General features: G+C 39.9%; 1 protein-coding gene across 1 annotated transcript; it reads right to left on the reverse strand.

Annotated features, from left to right (window-relative positions):
- Positions 1-17,537: 17,537 nt before the first annotated feature.
- On the reverse strand, positions 17,538-18,515 carry MC3R (melanocortin 3 receptor). The gene has a single exon (XM_010187757.1). The coding sequence runs from the start codon at positions 18,513-18,515 to the stop codon at positions 17,538-17,540; it is 978 nt and encodes a 325-aa protein (XP_010186059.1).
- Positions 18,516-19,555: the final 1,040 nt, after the last annotated feature.

Raw genomic sequence — 19,555 nt, forward strand, 5'->3', positions numbered from 1 at the left:
CCGAGCGATTCTGTGATTCTGTGATTCTTGATACAGTGAAGTGATACACTACAGTGTTACTTTATGGTGAGGAGGCTTGTCAGTTGAAGAGAATGAGGACAAGGACTCAAAGGGAAGGAGGACTGTGTCCTCAAAGGAGGGGGACTCACATAATGACAAGGCCACAAGGCTGTTCTTATTGTTGAGTCATCTGCTGATGCAAGAGAAGCTGGAAGAAGTTTTCAGAGCAATAGGAAACATGTAACCACCTGTCTTTTTCTTTGGTAAAGAATGATGCACATACTGCCTAGATGCAGTCTGCAAGATCGGTCTGGACACATTCCAAAGCTCCCCCAAAACTGAGCTCTGGTGCAGTATGAACGAGGTCATCCAGAGCTGGTCAGCCTGGAATGTCTTCAGTGCATTTTACTTGCACCTGGCTCTGTGAGTACCCACCTGATTTTCCTGTTGCAGAGGTCAGTTACTTGGGCTGTGCAGCAGAACTAAATGGCTGCAAATATTTACCCATCTTTAGCTTTTCCACAATTATTGAAGTAGTGCTTGACTTGAAGTGGCCATGAAGAATCGTGTTTTCACCATAATGAAAAATAATCTACACACAAATGATTTTTTCTTTGCTTGTTTTTATTTCCTATATTCTGGTAATGAACTGTGCAATCTGGCACCAGGTGGACACTCCACGTTTTTCTGGGACTGCAGCAAACCAGACATGTTCACTAGTGAGTTATATTCAAAGATGATAAAAGCATCCTCAGCACCTGTCAGTGAGCAGAACAGTCCCTGTTGGAGGTCGGTGCTTGACTTGACTGTGTCAGCAAAACTGGAATGAATGTATTTATGGTGCTCAGCAGGTATCTGATAACAAGTTTTCCTTGAAAACACAGTGCTATATTATGTCCTCCAATTACCTCCTACTGCTGAAACTGCTGGGAGAAAGATCTTTGTCACTGACAGTAGAGGCATTAAAGTCAAGCATAGACGCCAGGGAATTGTTTCAGTAGGCCCTAGAAAAGAAGGGAACCAAGTCTTCACGGTTCTTTGAATTTTTTGCCTCAACAGACTATGCTACTCTGTAGTTATGTCCTTGTAGCATAGAAATATCTTCATAACACATTATATACATTATACAATATCTGCATAAAACATTAATTTTTCTCCTGGGTGAGAAGGAAACAGCGTGAGAAGAAAGGGAAGCATTAAAAAGTCTACTACAAGAGAGTGTATGTGCTTTTCATGCTCACTCATGATCTGTGGCCTGCAGCTGTCCCTACCTATATTGTAACTGTATCCAATCCTGATATGAAACTGCTGGTCTGCAACATGGCATGACATGAGCTTTGACATGAGCTGCACCATCAATTTGGAACAGTTGTGCTTTCCAAATAGGACATAAGCCATTGGAATCACAGCTGTCAGGGAGGAGTTCATGATGTAGAAGACAGTCAAAAGCCTTGGGAAGGGGCAGTAAAATGGTTAATTCTTCTGTTTCTGAAGGGGCTAGAGAGGTCTGTTGCTTTGTGCCTCTCTGCTCACTCTAGTTACTGCAACAGGAACTCTCCTGCAGCTCCTTTTGAAGTGATCTATATTGAACCCTTATGGAAAACTGATAATCAAATTGGGCTGATCTTTAACTCATCAGTCTACCAATCGATGTCATTAGGAGTGTTGCAAAATACCCAACCAACCAGCTGACCAAAACCACAGAACCCACAAAAAAACCACCTCCCCCTCTCCAAACCCCTGAATGCATTGTAGCTCTTGCCTTTGTTCTACAATGGCGGTTGATATTGAGGAAAACGGGTCTCTTAGAACAAATTTAGCATGGCATATTCACTATGTATGACTGTCCTGGTTTGAGCTAAATAGAACTAATTTTCTATTTAGTGATTTTACTTTTCAGCTCAGTCTCTTTTAAGTGACTGAACTTGCTTAAAACTAGCAGCATGCTTTTCCCAAACAGTGCTGCTAGAAGATAAGCTCAAGGTCAGCTGTCTCATCATGGGTGCTGTGTCTGCGCCTACGGTGGGGGGAAGTGGACCCAAAACTGACCAACGAGGTATTCCATCCCACACACGTCATACTCGGTATAAAAGCCGAGAGATCAGGAGGTTCTGGTTCCCTTTTCACCCTGCTTCCATCGTGAAGCCCTTCCATCTCGATCCTTCCGTCCGTCTCTATCCTGCAGAGGCCAAGGCCTGAGCGGAATCCTGCTGGTTCATCTGCCGCTGATCCTGATTTGTGTGTTCTGCATCCTGCTCCCACCTGCTGCTGAGTTTGGTCTGGGACTTTTCCAGTGCCCAGCTCCGCAGAGCCTCTGGTGACGTATTCGTCATTGGGGGGAGGATAGGGGGAGGATTTCATATTGGTTTTATATATATTTGTACATATTTGTATATATTTCATTATTTTCCTATTTACAATATTATCTGTAGTATTAGTATTATTGTTTCATTAAATCTGTGTCGTTTTATTTTCCAACCCGTAAAGTCTCTCTCCCTTATTCTCTTTTCCCTTCTGGGGAAGGGAGAGGGGTTAATAGAGAGCGTCTGCCCAGGATTTAGTGGCCGGCCCAGCCCTAAACCACGACAATGACACAGGCCTTCCTCTTCTAAATTACTGGTGTCCTGAAGGTCAAATACTGTACATCCACCTGCCAGTTCTGCTGGTCTCCCCATTCTAAAGTGTTCCCAGTGACTGGTGGCAGTAACCACAAAGTCCTTCTGCGTGTTTATTTTTAAAAGTGTCATATGATTTGGGAAATAGTGTATGAAATTTGCTTTTGTCTACAGAAATGTCAGTATCTGTCCAGTCTTTCTTCCTTTAATTATCTGGAGAAAGAAATAAGTCCCTTTCAAGTGCATTAAGGCAAAGCTTTAAGCATCTCTGTGATGAGAGTGTCATCAAGTTGATGCAGTTTGAGTAAACTGGAGTGAGCTTGGATGACCACTCCCCTTGTTCAGAAACAGCACCAAGAGCCTCACAGCATCTGTTTTTCTTGCTTTGCAGGAGCACCCCAGAGAGAAGATGATCATCTATTGTCAAAAAGTAACACCTTTTCTAACAAGAGCAGTAGAATTAGAAGCACGAATCTGGAATTATAGCAGCATGTTATAAATGAGCGCAGCCAGGAGAAAACTAATGCACAAATCTTTGCTTCCTGAAGAAAGTACAGGAAAGGTACAATTGGTATCAACCAAGAGAGTAAAAGCTGCATGAAAAGAAATTACTGATGAGTAAAAGAAATGCTGACACATTGAAAATGTCTTTATTCTCATTCATTCGCCATGGACACTTCCTTCAACATACTGGGCAATCAACTGCAGGCAGTTTAGTTTCATTCTGAGAAAGCAGTTGTAGATACTTGCTTTTTATCAGAAAATTTCAGAAGAGTCTACAGGGAAATTGGCCACCTGTACTGCTGTTGTGTCTTCTAGCTGGTCGCACTCCCACTGGTCAGTGTTTCTGGGACGGCTTTTCTCTCAGTGAGGCTTTCAGAAGCAGTCAGCAGACTGAGCCCTCTGGAAAGCACAGACAGTTTTTGGAAGTGGTGATGTTTTCAGTAGTGAATTTGCTGTCTGGATGCTTAGATGGGAGCTGATCTCTTCTGAAAACTCTGGCTCAGCAATGTCTAAGTTGCAAAACTCCTGATACTGTAATGTCACCAGGTTTGCATCATGGCACCCTAGTTTTATGTGTTTCTCTCCAAGCTCTTGCTCCTGTCTTTTGCTTTCTCAGACTTCGACAGTTGTAGGTGGTTAAAGGATTCAAGTCTGTGTCACTACTGGAGCCTAACTTGTTTGTCGGTAGAGTTTCCTTTTCTTCATGGAACTTGCTGTGCTGCTCCAAGCAGGCAGAGTGAGAAGGCAGGCAGTTGACTGCCTCACTCTGTAGCAGTGCAACTCAATCCCAAATTCAGGCAAAGTAGCAGCCACAGATGGACCTTTCAGAAATACCTTGTTGAACAAGATTCTTTGGCAATGGGATGGAGAGGCCCCTGACAGCGAGGTACAAGAGCACTGATGGCTTTGCTGGAGAGAATTTTTGATCATTAGGATTTTCCTCTCTATTAATAATTTAACCTATTGGGATTTTTATTGTCAAGCATTTTTATTATCTTGTTGAAGGCTATTTGGAGGTTTGAAACTGGTCAGTGCAATGAGTCAGGGGTTGAAGCATTCAAATAGAGAACAGGAAAAACCCCTGCCAGTATCTCACAGTGTGGTGTCAAGAAAGCCTTAATTTTCATGTGCTTGACAGTAAGAGGTAATTGATTTGTAATTTATCTTGGGTTTGTAGTTTGTTTTTATTTTTTTAAATAAGAAAGTTCTCTAATTGTCATTTAATGTACACTGTTGCATCCAATGATTATATTTTCCACTTGAGTGACTCTTCCTATGGTGGTGTCTAACTCTGTTTAAAACTGATTTTTTTGTCAAAGCTAGATTCATGACGGCTTCATAACCTTCCTCCCTTGAAATAAAGTAATTATTCAACCAAAATATATACACTTTGGTTATTATGTCAACATACCCACTTCCTGTAGGGTATTAAACTGTATTACTCCTGGAGTCTGGACTGGGAATATGATTAATAATTCTGATACAGAACATAGCAAATGAAGGCAGAGTAATAGTAATTTTTCATTTGAACCACAGACAAATTGGCTGTTTTGCAGTACTTGTCTATGGCAATTATATGTTGTTTTGCTTCCTGATTTCTTTCCACAGTTTATTAGCATGAATGTCAGGAAAACACTAGCATTTTGTTTTTGTCTATAAACACTTCTGGCCAGGTGGAGGAGGCAGCCCTGTCTGAACTGCTGATTAGATCTCTTTGAATTCAGGCACTCCTGCAGGACAGCGCTTTCGCTGACCGCCTCTGATCCTGCCCGTGGTGTGGCACAGCAAGCTGCTCGCAGCATCAACCTGCTCGTGGAGACCATCTCTGAATGGCTTGTTTGTGACAAGCTGGAGAAACGATGTGCAAACCTTCTGCAGATGTCCTGTGTACCGCAAGCCAGACCATCCTCCTCTGGCTTGTGTAGTCGTCCCACTGAGCTGAAACTGCAGGTTTGCACTCTGCCATGCAGCAGTGCCAAGCGACTATAAAGGCTTGTCACTTTTTTTGTTATTCCAAAATAGGATGTTGAGCTCTTCAGAAATGCCAGCCTGCTGATTTAGATTTGCAATCAAATTTTGCCTGGATTTGCACAAGGCACTCTCAGCAGTTCACATTTTGTAATGCTTATGGCTTTATACTCTTCCAGAACTCAGTGTTCCCAGCTCTCTGAAGAAATTTGACCCCAGCATGCTTTTAAATACACAGAGGAACTACAAGAGAGAGAAATTTAGAAAAGGATTTACTTTTGTTTTCTAATTTCTCCATTGGAAAAATTGTATTTTGTAGTTCTATGAAATAAGTTGATAAAAATTGAAGCAGCAGTTAGATTGAGTTGACAGAGGGTCTGGAAGAGAACTGTTGAGATTTAAACTTCCCACAAGATGTAGGTAGTGTTAATCTTTCTGAGTAAATTGAAGATTGCTTTGTGCCAGTTTGTCTTAAAATGACTGCTGCAAATCTGTGGATCTTATTTGTTTTTCATGTTTTAAATCAAGCTAGCTAGGTGTAAAACAAGCAGCAGAACAGAGGATGCTTATATTCTTACTAAAAGAACACAAACAAATTGCACTTTCATAAGTGCAAAGAACAAATGTGACTGGAAAAAACATTAATTCGAGATTTTCTATGAATTGTCAGTACCTGATTCAAAGTGTGCCTTCATAAGGAAAATGAGTATATGGGTTGTACATACACGTGTATAAATGCCCAGATATATATTTGTAAACATACATACTATATAACTCAGGGTGATGGGAAAGGTCTTAACAAACTGATATTTTTTACTGTGAGCTACTAATTGTAGGATGTGACAGTACACGTTTTAGCTACTTGGGCACCATGAATGTTCAGCCAGTGTGGGTCTGATTACAAAGGTGCTGACACAATGGGCAAGAGGCTGTTGGATTCACAGTGTAAACAAAAAGATTTCTGAAAATGAATATATTACAACATTAACATGATCATGCTAAGCAATATTTTTCAAACAAATACGTATTTTGTAATGACAGTTTGTCATTAAGATATGGCTTGTTTCTAGATTTTTCCTCTCCTACAGAAATTACTTTTTGCTTTTAACACACGCTCACTCATTATGCAGATGGCTTAATGATCTTGTATTCATTGCTATATCAATGTGGAAACTCCATTATTAGTTAATTCCATCTTTTCCTTTATTCTGAAAATCTGATTGCTCAAAGTTCTTTGATGTGGTGGTTTTGATCATGAAGAGCTTTCACTCACCATTTACAGAGCTGTCTTAATGTACTTATTTCTTCAGGAGAAGTAGTGTTAAAACCTTGTGTTACGTGTTCTGCTCTTACCAGCTTCCAATAAAACAAGAAAGTGGGTAGTATATCAGTGAATTAATTTTCTAAATAGCAATATTTGTGCATATGCCTAGGAAGCTATTTGCCTTTCCTGATTAGTAATTATACAACACATTGGGAGTAACTGTCACATTAAAAGTAAAGTATTACTTCAGTATATCAGAATAATTTCTAATTAAGAAGAACTACCAAAGGGACAGCATTTAAGAAAACAAAACACATAACTGTCACATAGCTCCAGCTATCCCAGAAAATTCTGTACCCTGAGCTGTCTCTTGGCTGTTACAGCCTGGAAAATACTATTCTCTGAACTAAATATCCTCCGTGCCAACTTTGCTAGCTTCAGTATCTGACATTAATTAAGAAATGATCCCCTACATATTTTCCAATCTCTTCCCTAAGCTTTACAGAACCTTCAAAGATGAAAACTTATAAGCAGTATGTTTTGGTGACTAAATGAGAAATCCTGTTCATTTGGGAGGGGACAACAGCAGGGAAGTACGTGAAAGATGCTTCTGCCCACGGTACCAATTAAGTGGTATTCTGCTCTGTAAGCCAGCAACAAGGGAAGAACAAAGCCTCACACTCCAGTTTTCCTTAAGCAAAGCAAACCAATGTGTCCTGTACAATATTCAATACCTTGTCACCTATTGCTTTTCAGATAATAATTGAGCTGCTTTTGAATATTTCTTGTACATTTGGACTGTCAGTAATTTCGCTACTCTTAGATTCTGGTAGGAAGCTGCACTTAGGTCAAAACATGATATTTAAAATCCAGCATATCTGAGAAATAATGAATGCCATTTTGATTACCCTGTCTCATTAACAGAGAAAGCATTGATTTTCACTGTACTTGTGTTATCATGCGGAATTTAGATTGTGGATATTTCACTCTAATTAACGTTGTTTAGTCTTGGTTGCCTTAAATGTCTGTATTTTGTAGGCTTTAAGTTTTAAAAGATATTATTGCCTTAATTGTAATTTGACCCTTACACATGTGTTTAGCTAACACAAATTAAGAACACCTAAATATAGAGGCCAAAGCTACAGGGCAAAATCTCCACATATCTCCACATATCCCTTGGAGGTTTTGTCCTTCTGTCCCTTCAGGAGTCAGCGAAGATTTGGACTAATTCCCATCAAGTCAGCAGAAGCTGTTATTTCTGGGTAAAATAATATAAAGTCTTCTTGCTAGCAGAACTGGGTGGAGGCAAGAGTGCCCTCGTCTCATTTCTATGATTGCCTTTGGAAATACATGAGCCTGTTAAGTGCATCTGGCACAGGTTTTTGTCAGCCAACATAGAAGGCATTTTAATAGATAATAAAAAGATCTTTACAAAGTTAAGTCATAGTGACATGTCAGCTCCCAGCGACACTACACAATAAATAATCAGAGGTCATAGAAATCTAACCTAAACCAGTTTAAATTAATATTATATTAATATTAAATTAATATTATATGAAACGAGAAAAGAAAATGATTAATTGAAACTCTGAGAACATCATGTTTTTCTACTTGACGAATTCTTTTTTTAAAAAAGAATGATGTGTACCATCTGATTGCAAATATGTGTGATTTCATTTCAATAGATTTTGTAAATAATTACTACCTACCTGTTGAAATTCTGAAAAAAAAGATAAATACAATCTTTTTTCTCTTGTTAAAGTCACTGCTCTATGAAAATCTGCTTTTGTTTCCAATAGAATTCCAATTTCTTCTAGCTTTTGATTTAAAATTTAGGTTTTTGTAGTTACTAACTTTGTAACAGAATTTATGACATATCTTGTTTATAATTTTAAGATATGTTTTTAACAACAAATGAATATCTGCATTTTAGGCAGTAACAATATGATAGAATTATCAAATTGCATGCCAGATCATCCATAATAAGGCTAAATTATATGAATCCATGGTGGAAACAATGTTTGCATTGTTATTACACCCACAAGTGAACTTACGTTTGCTCTCAGTTGTATATGCTTGTATATGACTTCAGTTTCAACTTAGCTTGCTTAGTCAAGAGAAAAAAGCCCAAGCTTTCTGATCCAAATGCTGTTAGCAGAAGAGAGTAATGGCTCGTTAGTAAAAACTTTTTACTATTGAAATATCTGTCACTTTGTATACAAACACACACATGCTTCCAAATTTAACATTTTCAGTGCACTTTTTTCTGCTTCATCTAGTCTGATTTTAATCAATGGGAACTTCTTTGATTTCATAAATAATCCAATATGGTGTCTTATTGACTAATTGCATTTACCTAAGTTGATTTTGAGTGTTTACTACTGCATACTCCAAAGTACATTAGCCTACATGAAGTCTCTGAGGGTGGCTTCTGTGCACGAGCCTGCTTTTTTTGCATGAATGGTAATGACACACCAGCATATGAACTCTAGCCACACGGTGGTAGGTTTTACTTATAAAAATGCTAGGATTGTGCTAGTTATATACATGGATTATTGGGTTTTTTTTGTTTAGACCTCATCCTGTGAAGTTCCCATTTTCTACGCATGGCACTGAACAGGGAAGTAGTGTCAAATAATACTTAGAGGGTGTGGTGAATTATTTACCTGTTCAGCTATCATTTGAGTAACAACAGCAGTCAGTACAGAAGAGAAGGGGAATAGCTGAGATTCTGCATTTGATGCGTAGGGTTGAAAACACAGGGCTGGTAAGGAGGCACAAATACCAAAAAAGCACCTTCTAGTCAGATTTTATTTGTGGCTGCCTGCTGTGATAGATATGACAGGGAGCAGTGTGGTGTCTGCATAAGCTTAAACAAACTTGAGAAATGAAAGTTGATTTTAGAGAATTTCAGTTGATCCAGCTTAAAAAAAAAATAAAATCTGTGTTAAGACTGCTTTGGTGTCCACTGATGGACACTGCCCCTCTTTGCTGTTCCCCTCCCCTGGAACTGAATATTCACATTCATTGCATGATGCAGTAGTTGGTATTCTCCCTTGTTTTGTGCTTTTAAGTAGCACCTGCTTTCATGATTTTGGTCATACTTGTGTCTCTCAGAAGACACGTGCTGGGCTCACGGATATCTGTTTAAAATGGGAAGACCTCTGGCTTCTGTCCCAAGACTTTCTATGTGGTATGTGCTGTCTCCTGAATTAAAAATGCCAGGACCAACCTGGTCAGGGAACACTTTTTTCTTAAACCCCCAGTCTTTTCCTAGGCTAAACAGTTTTTGCTTGTGAATCAAAGTAAAACCAACCACCATCACCACCAGAAAAAAGAAAAGAAAAAAGAAAATACCGTTACTAACATATACCAAATCTGTTTGGCCTTACAAAAGCTTGTGCCAGGCCTACCCAAATTTTCTTCCTTGCACTCCCCCAACTTTATGCAATTTACATGGGGGATCATCATAAATTAAATTATATGTTGATTTACTTTGCCCATGATCTCTTAGAAAAACTGGATGATTAATACCCTTTAAAGCTTGTTTAAGCATTAAGCTTTTATAACTCTATGCAAATGCTTTTCATTACTGGATTTGTACTGGAGTTGTGATAGCTAGTTTCTCAGATGAGGGATATGAAGGTGATTAATGGTGCCTGTGATAGCTTTTGTGGAATACATGATTACAGCTACTGATTAAACATTCTTGATTCAGAAGGAAATGAAAAGCTGTATAATCAGAAAGGCAAGAACTAAGGCCTCCACTTCATACCCAACTGCAAAGCTGGAAATACAGTAACAGAGTCTACGTAAGAACACTTTATTTTACATTTAGGAGTATCTTTATATGTTAAATAACAGCCTTTCTGATTAAATGGATAATCTGTTACATAAACCTTATTCTAATACAGTACACCTTATTATGACAGTAGTATAGTGGTTGGCTTAATTTTTGTATATCAAGTTGTATATGCAAACCCATTAATCGCTTTCTTGAGTATGAAGAAAAGTTTATTGTATGCCTCATGTTTGGTCCTGCCTCCTGATTTATTTTACCAGAAGTTTGAATTTTCAAGTCTACCTAAATTGCTTTCATGCAGAGAAATCTGAAAACAAGACTGTCTGTATTTACTGTCCATATACCACTTAAGCACTTTAAATTAGGAGTCCTTGATTTAGAGTGCATTTCCAAGTACATGCTGTACAATTTTAGGATTACTAAAGACAAATCTTTTCACAAGTATCACATAATTGACTGCAATGAAGAGGCAGACAATAAAAGGGAACATGGATTGGTCTGGTGTTTTGCCAGAATGAAGAATAAGTTCAGCCTCATTTTGAGAGACAAGTGTTTTGTGAAGAGGGGCTTTGTTCTTAAAGGCTGAAGGCAGGAGGCACGTAGCTTCATGAAATAAGACAGTAACAATGATATAGATGAAGTCTGTACTAATTATCTGCAGGCTCTTGATGTCACAGTTAATGGTTCTTATTTGCTGATAGACACCAAAGATATCCATCCTCTGATCCTGCCCTCTCCCATGTCTTCAACATCACTGCCTGCACCCACCAGCTGTTTTGCACAGCTGTTCAGACTTTAATTTTTCATCCAGCTTTCTCTTGCCTCTCTTTTTTGCCCAATATTTTCTTAGATGTATGGATCTTGGTGGTGATGAAAATCTGAATTGCAGTGACTCATGGAATTAGCTCATTGCATGCTGGGTCTCCTGCCTGCTGGTGGTCCTATAGTTTCAGGTCTCCTAATGGTTGGGCAATACCAGAACCAGATTTTCTCTATGATCTCAGGGGTGATGGCATAACTGGAAGGGATAAAGATGCCTGTGCCTGACCCTTTCCATCGTATACACATTTCATAAAAATGCAACTTTGTAAATTTAGTAAAATTTTATTTCAGATTTGGGAAGGCCAAGGTCTACCAAGGTTGGATAGAAATTAGCTGTCTTTCACTGAGGTAGAAATAAAAATAGTCCTTAGCTCCCCAAGCAAGTTATTTCAAAAAATCATGCTCCTTCTCTATTTTGTTCTCTGAATATAGAATTTTACATGACTGCTTACATTGACAAAACTAGTAATTAGGTAAAAACCTTTAGCGTGCTAATTTGTAGCAGTCCCTGACAGCTCCTTCTGTAGCTGAAGAAGAAAGTTGTTCCTGGCATAGATATGGTGAAACAGTGGCCTAATAATATATTCCTAGACAGGGAATGAAAAAGCCTCATCCTCTTCAGTGACTGCTGAAGAGGAACCTCCTTGTCATGCAACTTGGGAGTACTCACCACCATTCAGTGAGGTATTACAAAAAGAGAAAAGCAGTTAAATACACTTAAAACTGAAGAAATGCTGAGATGACCCTCATAGCTGTATGCTGATGGCAGAGAAAGTACTCCATTTCTTAATACACTCTACTTTAAAATCTCACTTGGATGCTTTTCTCAGCATGCACTTGAGTAGCTTTAAGTCACTCTCACCAACACTCATTAAGGTGCACTATGAATCCCCAATGAAATAAATTTCATCACAGGAAATAACAGCCCTACCTCCAGTTTCTTGTACCTCTGTGAATTTTTAAGTCTAAAGAAGTGTTTATTTCTCAGTATATCTGCAGGTTTATCTGTGCTTAAATGTTAATTCAAGTTAAGTTAGTGAATTTGAATAGCTAGAAAGTGTTTCTGATTCAGCATATGGGTGTTGTGACCTTGACTCGATAATAGATATAGAACAAACCAATGTTGCATCAGTTAGGCTCAAAGGTGAATACTGACTGTGGCTGTTACTAATGGAGACAGTCTGAGCAGTAGAACCATGGATTTATGAATTTTTTAAAGTAAAGCTCACGTCAGCAGTGCCTCCTTTGTAATCAGAAAAGAGAAATAGCCTTATAATAAAATCTGGGACTGATACTTAACTGTAGCACTATGAACATTCATACCAGCAAAATAGCACATAATAAATAGATTTCCATCACCACCCCAGAACAAAGAGGTACATCCTTTTCTTGTGCGCAGCCACTTAAATGAGTAAGAAAAGTGACTAGGTCTACTTTTGTCATTAGTTTTTTCAGAATGACGTGAACATTATGTATGTTAATCTTAACTCTTAGAAGTCCTGGTTCAGGTCTTCCTCATGAAGTATATACTTTTGGACTGTTGCCCTATTGACCAATACAGCATTGCACAAACACCAAATTTACTGTGTTCTAGTTTTTATGTTTTCTGTTCAGAGACATTTTAAACATACCTATAATATCCAAGCCCTCCATATCAGGCAAATTTAGGGATTCTTTTGCATAGCACTGAATCAGTGAGCCAGTTGGAAATACGCCTTTTGCTCACATCTGCACTGGTGCCAGTAGCAAGGTCCTGTGTTGGTACCTTACCTAGTGATTTTAAGTTGATTTAAACAGGTGTATATTGTGTGAGTGATGGATGAGCATAGTTCTGTGCTACAATTTAAATTGCTTATGAAATATATCTAATGACTGTGATAATATTACAATGGTGGGTGGTTATGAAAAGTGAATTTGGAGCAAGCTTTCCTTTGCTTGTTATTTCTAGAAAAAATAATATTAAAGAAGAAGAATAGAAAATGCTTGTTTTCTGAGCAAATTTAAAGCATCACAAGCTGTGTTTTCCTCTTTGGAGTGAATCTGGTAGAGCTTGTTTTCATTCATTAGGGTATAGTCTGACTTGAGCTGTGACCCCATTACATGGCAGCCGAGGAAAGAACACAACAAAATGTGCAGCTGCGATGCTGCGCTGCTCCAAGTGTAGTGAGCTTCCCCTCTGCAAATGGGCTATGCCTGTAGCTCTGGCCTTAATAATCTGCTTTATCTTCCTTCCTCAATGCCTTTGTCCACTTAATGTACATTATTAATTGAAAGACTTAAAAACAAGGCTGTGTTTTAACCTTGAAAACTGAGCAGAACAGCACCATTTGAATGTTCTCTAGAGATATATATGGACAGGAATTTTTCTTTGTCTTTGTAGTGTTCATTGAAAGCTGTTCCTTTGTTCTGCCTTCCACCTGAAAGCCTATTGAATACAGGTGTTGCGTTATAGTTGCGCAAAAACGTTAGATCCATGCCTGTACTCAAAGCATTTATGAAGAGGGAGGACCATAGGGTCCTGTTGTGACCTGGTACCTGGAGCTGACCTTCAGATTACTAATACAAGCTATGAGAGCCCTCCTGCCCCTGCCCTGCACCCCGCTGTATGCTGTCCAAATTCCTATGACTTGTTCAGACGGCGTCACCTTGTATCAATCTATCTCAGTGCAGCTTGCCTCTGCTCTTGGGTGGTGGAGGCAGGAAGGGACAAGGTGTCCTGGCACTGTTGCATCTGCTGTGTCCAGTGTCTTGGTGTCCAGGTTACCTGCTTTCTCTCATACTGTCTCAGAGGTCTGGAGTTGATGCCAACGAGGGAGTTTCTAGTGTAAGTTGTGAAGCAGTATCCCTCTGTGGATAAGCTTCAAAATCACCTTAATGGTTTAGATGTAGCTACCAAACCAAACATCTGGCCCTGGTCTCAAACTAGGCTTCAACAAATAGAAGCATCTTATTTCAGTGAAGAAATAATCAAGGTATTTGTACTAACGGCCCTACTGATGACCTTGAATGACTGCAGAATTGTGTGCCTGGACTTTGTTATTTATCCATTAGGACAAATGCTTCCAATTGTAAAATATTTAGAAGACACTCACTGATGGGAAAATTGCATGCATAGTGCTGAATTTTATATGCAAAAGGCAAATTTGGCTGTAATTTGCAGAATATGCTCTGTTGACTTAGCAGGATAACTCGTGCTCCTATGAATTCAAATATTTGGATGAATCTAAGAGGGTTTTCTAAAAAGACTTTGAGCAAATGGTAATCCTACAGTGCTCATATACTGCCTTTTTCTTGCAGAAAATCTGAATCAATAAATCCATATAAATGGCACCGTTAGATGAAAAGGGTATTATCTCAGTCAGCCATTTCTTATACTGTCTAGGGGGAAACTGTGTATATCTTGTTCAGCCCAGCAGTCTTACCAAGGAAGAAACATTTCTTCTTATGAACAGACTATACTGAGTATAGTAATAAGTTCAGACTCTGAGTCCTGACTTGAGCCTCAGCTCTGTCCCTGAGGACTGAGGGTGGCTGAATGCCAATTCCAGGGCTCCAGTCTCAGAGAAGCATTAAGATCTGGCAAATGGCAACCACAGCAGTGCTATTTCCTTGGAGTGCTGTCCTGCCCTGATCTTCCCTTTGCTTCCATTTCACCCCTGGAGCTGTAGCCATTAGAATTTATTCACTCCCTCCTGCTGTGGGGTTCAGTCTCACAGAGACTCTTTCTTTCCCTTCCCATCACAGGCTTGTGATGGCTGCCATCCTGGCTCCATGCAGGAGTCTGCATAGTGGATTTCCAAAGTATAAGTTAGAGTTGGGAATCTGGAAGTGGGACTGGACAAACCCACCACCCATCTCCATCGATAACCTGTGGGGAGGAGCCATCTCTTCACTGGCTGGTGCCAGAAAATGTGAGAAAGCTTTGAAGGGTTTTATGGATTCTATTTCCATCATGTTTGCATATTGGATGGAAAAGTCTTTTTTTGCTCATTTCTGTGTAGCTCTGTGGATAACAACCAAACGTTGGAAGTTTTTGCTAGTTATTAGACTCTGTTTCTAGTTTTCTGAACCAACCCACCAAGCTGTGATTTGGCATGGAATGGTGCTCTGACAGAAACAAGCAGGACTCTAAGTGATGTCTTCAGATGCTTTTATTCAGCAGATGTATGTTTTCCTTAAAGGCAAAGCACAGTATGAATCCGTCTCATCTAAAATCACTTTAAAAAGTGAAGTAAATAGGACACCAAGTACAAGGAAAGCAAAATACACAGTAACCTGAGGCAGAATATCCTGGCAAACCATGCTCCAGAGTATAAAGGTACGTAACACTGACAACAGGTAGAGTTTTTTTCTGACAAGTCTTTCCACACCATGGAAGGCTAGTTCTGTGGTTTTATATGCTGATTTTTTTCAATTCATCTTAATGTGGACATCAGACGCTGCCGAAGTAAGACAGGCTGAGCTAACAGAACAGATAGTTGTACTGCCAAAATGAAGTCTGTGAGACACAAATAAGGCTGAAAGCATTCAGTTTCATCCAGTTGTTGGGATTTTCTCTAGTCCCTACTTGAAACAGAGGGAGAAGTTTCATCTGTGCCTGTTCTGCCACATGTGCCACAGTGCCTGAAGGACTTTGGTGGGTTTTGGTCTAGCTTTTTTAATTAAGGGTTATGAGATTAGATATGTGGTGGAACAGTGGGAGTGTTGGGGAGATAGGAGGATGAGATTATGGGAGGAAATGAGAACTCAGGGAATTTAAGGTGTGATCAGAGGGCAAGGGAAACAAGGAGCATGAAGTTGGTTTGGGCTGATGAATAGAGTGTCTAGAGCACAGGGAGAGATGGTTCTTCACCCCAGGAAAATTATACATTCCATAGGATTAGGAAGTTAGGTCACTCCCTACATAGGCTGTAGGATGCTGAGAATAAGCCACAGTCAAACATAGCCCAGTATTGTGCAGAACTGGAGGCAGAATAGATTGTGAATTTCTGGTCTGGATAATTGTTCCTAAACTGTCAGAGGGGGGTCGAGAAATAACAACAACCTAGCAACTCCACTCAAATGGAGAGAAAAAACATAACTAAGTCAAATGAGATCTTTTAGATGTTTGAAAGCATTAGGCAAGATATGATTCCCCCTGCTCCAGGCACTTCAAGTTACTGCCCTTCCTAAAAGTAAGATACCAGAGAGCTGCTAAGTAGACTTTATAATGGCTTGGAGTTTTCTTAGTCTGGCACTGATACTGCCTGTGTGTTGTATTACATACAAATCACCTCAGCCTTTTTCTTCAGATTTGCAATATGCTATTTGAAGGCCACTTACATAGTTTATTCCTATAAAAAGCAGAGACAAAGACTAAATTATTGTAGCTGAAGTTGCTTGCTTTACATGCCACCAACTCACACAGAGAGTTTGAAAATGTTTGCAAATAGCATGTTGCTTTTTTGTTTCCATTGCAGGTGTATCTGTCCACTGAACTCAGTGTAAAGCTCTTTAAGTAAAAAAGGACTGACCAGTGACTTATATTTCACAATACATAGAAGTCCTATCTGCCATACACATCCTGTTTGTTCCAGGTACTTAACTTAGCCAAATATATATCTTTATATAGCTTTATATAGCTATCTCCATATAGCTTTAAAACAAAGCAGAATTCAAACTCTTACATTTTAGCTATTCCTTATGTTCAGCTCTGTGGTCTTCAAAATTCTCTAGGGATGGGTCTCATTTGGTCTCATTTATCAAATGGAGATTTCTGTGATTTATTTTATTAACATACCAAATACTAGATCATTGCCTTCCAGCTTTATATCCTCAAATTATCTGGTTTTTTAACGCTCCTATGTCACAGTAAGGAATGTAAATACCTTCTTCAAATTTGTCACTCCTATCAGGCAGCTGTTTTACCACACTATCACCGACACACAAGCTGTTCCTTTTCACTTAACTGACTTCTACTGAAAGAATATTTCAGCGCAAGAGGAATGTTTACTTTCACCCTTCAAAGATTTTTTTACTCAAGTTGCTTTATAGCAAGCAGCATAAATGTCAATCTCTTCTTTTTATAAAAGGTGGAGGCATGGGATTAAGTGTAGAAGAATGCTGTTACCTGTTGATGTTTGATTTGTCTTGCAAGTGAATAGCTTTTCACAGAGGTTACTAAAGAAATCTTTTAGAAAACACTGGCTTGTTGATAGTGACACAGAGATGAAGCAACAGGTACAAATGAATGGTAGAGAGAATATTATTTCAGTCTCTCTAAGGTAGTATTTGCTTTCAGGATTCATTTTTCTTAAGCTATTTTGTAAATCACTCTGGATTTCTTTCTGTTACAAGTATTTAAGTATTTAACAAGTATTTAACTTCAAATAATTTAGTTGAACCTGGTTTTCATTTTGAAATGTATAAATCAAGGAATCAATGAGAAGGCTGTTTTTTCCTTCCTGAGCCCTTCCTTCAAGCACTGTTTTTAAAGTGGAGTTGCTGTGTCTGTAGATACATGTATGTATTTATACACCTATCGTATGAATCCTCTCTCTATTCTCCGTACAAAGCCAAATGTTTACAGCATGCACTGTCCCACACTCATGCCGTAACAGCAACACATTATTTCTTTGAAAGTCTTTCTCATCTCCAGACTCCGGAAAGCATAAATGAGTGGATCAATTACTGAGTTGCACATTATCAAGACCAGATAGGTATTAAAGTGTGAAGTGTAGCACACACAGTATGGATTCATTGGACAAGAAATTATGAGAATGAGGTGAAGGAAGAAAGGTGCCCAGCAAACAATGAAGACACCAAGTAATATAGTGATGGTGACAGCTCCTTTCATGCAGGTGCGCTGGTAGGGCACCCCATCCACAGGGAGGGCTGCAATCCGTTTCACATGCAGGCGTGCAAACAAGAACATGTGAACATAAAGGGAGGCCATGAGAAAGAGCATGGTAAAGAACATGGTGATGAGACAGACAATGACAGTTTTGCTTTCCGAGTAGGCAATGAATATGATGCCACAGATGATACAAACAATCCAAATGACCACAATCAGGGTTAAAGCTTTCTTCACAGTCATGATGCTGTGGTAATGGAGAGCATAGAAAATAGTTATGTACCTGTCAATGGCTATAACCAAGAGGTTGCAAATTGAGGCTACCAAAGAAATACAAATCATTGAGTCAAAAACATTGTCCATATGCTGAATAAAGTGGTCATCAATGATCAAATAGCCGTTGCTCAGGATTGCAATCATGATAGTCTCCAAGGCATTTGACATGCTCACTAACATATCTGCCACAGCCAAGCTACAAAGGAAGAAGTACATGGGAGAATGTAGGTTTCCATTCTTCAGCACTGCAAGAATGACAAGGATGTTTTCCAGCAGGCTGATGATCCCTAAAGTCAAGAAGACTTCAGCTTTTATGAAGACCTGCTCACAAAATCCATCACCACTTCTGTTGTTCAGAATTGAGTCATTGAAGTCTTCAGTGGCATTAAGCAGCACAGGCTGAAATGAAAATGCAAAAAGTGTGGTATTCATTGTCAGCAAAGGACTCAGATTCACAAGTGATTATGGACCTGACAGAGCACAGGTGTATAAAAAAAACCGAAAAGATGTCCTTCCAAGGTGTTGCTATGCACATGGGATGGAATCAAGCAGGACTTTTCTTTAGTCACTTTTACAAGTAGAAACAAAATCTGCATTTACAGTGAGTCTTGTGTCAGTCACAGGCTGCTCTTCTCCTTTCTAAGACAGCGAGCTTCAAATCTTGCAGGCATCAAACAGTTTTCTCTGGAGGGAGAAATCGTCAGCAGCACATTGCTGGTTCTAGCCCTCTTGATTCAAGGCAAGGAGTTTTCTCATCCGCTGTTGTCAACTGGGGGCAGTGCAAGTTTGTGCAGGCTCAGCAAAGTATCTCGTGCTATTTCAGTGGCAAGAAGGGAAAAGACAACTAAGGGATTTATGCGTGCATGAAAGGAAAAACCAACTCCTACCGAACGCTCGGTGCGGAGCAGTGGCCATTCGAGAGCGAGCAGCTCCCTGAGTGACAGCTGCGAGCCCCGGGTGCGCAGCCCCACCGCCGGCTCCACGGCCGATCTGAAGCTGCCTGGCGCCCTCTGCAGACAGCGGATAGCATGGATTTTCCTTAAAACTCGTCTGAAAACCCGGGATTTTCACCCAGCAAAACTTTATGCCTGTTCTCGGCAACCGAGTCCGCCCGTGGGAGCGAGCAGGGCCAGGCGGCTGCGGGTGCTGGTGTTCAGGGACAGGCAGGGTGTCCCTGTGCCATCCCGGCCTTTGCTCCTCTTCTGCCTGGAGCCAAGAGCTCCTCTTGCTGCGTTGGAAAGAGCTGGCTGAGCCCTCAGCTGAGTCCAGACAACACTTTCCTTGAGGGTGTCCTTGGGCCTGCTTGTGCTTTGGACCTTGCGGTTACAGATGTCAGCATGAGGGTGAGCTGTAGCACACACGGGGCGTGGGTGCAAATAACATGCCCGTGGTATAGTTGTTGAGGTGCTCCAAAGGCTGTCGTTAGCTAGATAGTGTTGGTTTAATCAGAGACAAGCTCCCAGGGATTTCAT

Source organism: Mesitornis unicolor, unplaced genomic scaffold, assembly GCF_000695765.1.
Source record: "Mesitornis unicolor isolate BGI_N332 unplaced genomic scaffold, ASM69576v1 scaffold10177, whole genome shotgun sequence".
Classification (NCBI taxonomy): Eukaryota; Metazoa; Chordata; class Aves; order Mesitornithiformes; family Mesitornithidae; genus Mesitornis; species Mesitornis unicolor.

What these genes read in the sequence shown, in the direction of transcription:
- MC3R (XM_010187757.1), bottom strand. Translation starts at nt 18,515, where the DNA reads ATGAATACCACACTTTTTGCATTTTCATTTCAGCCTGTGCTGCTTAAT.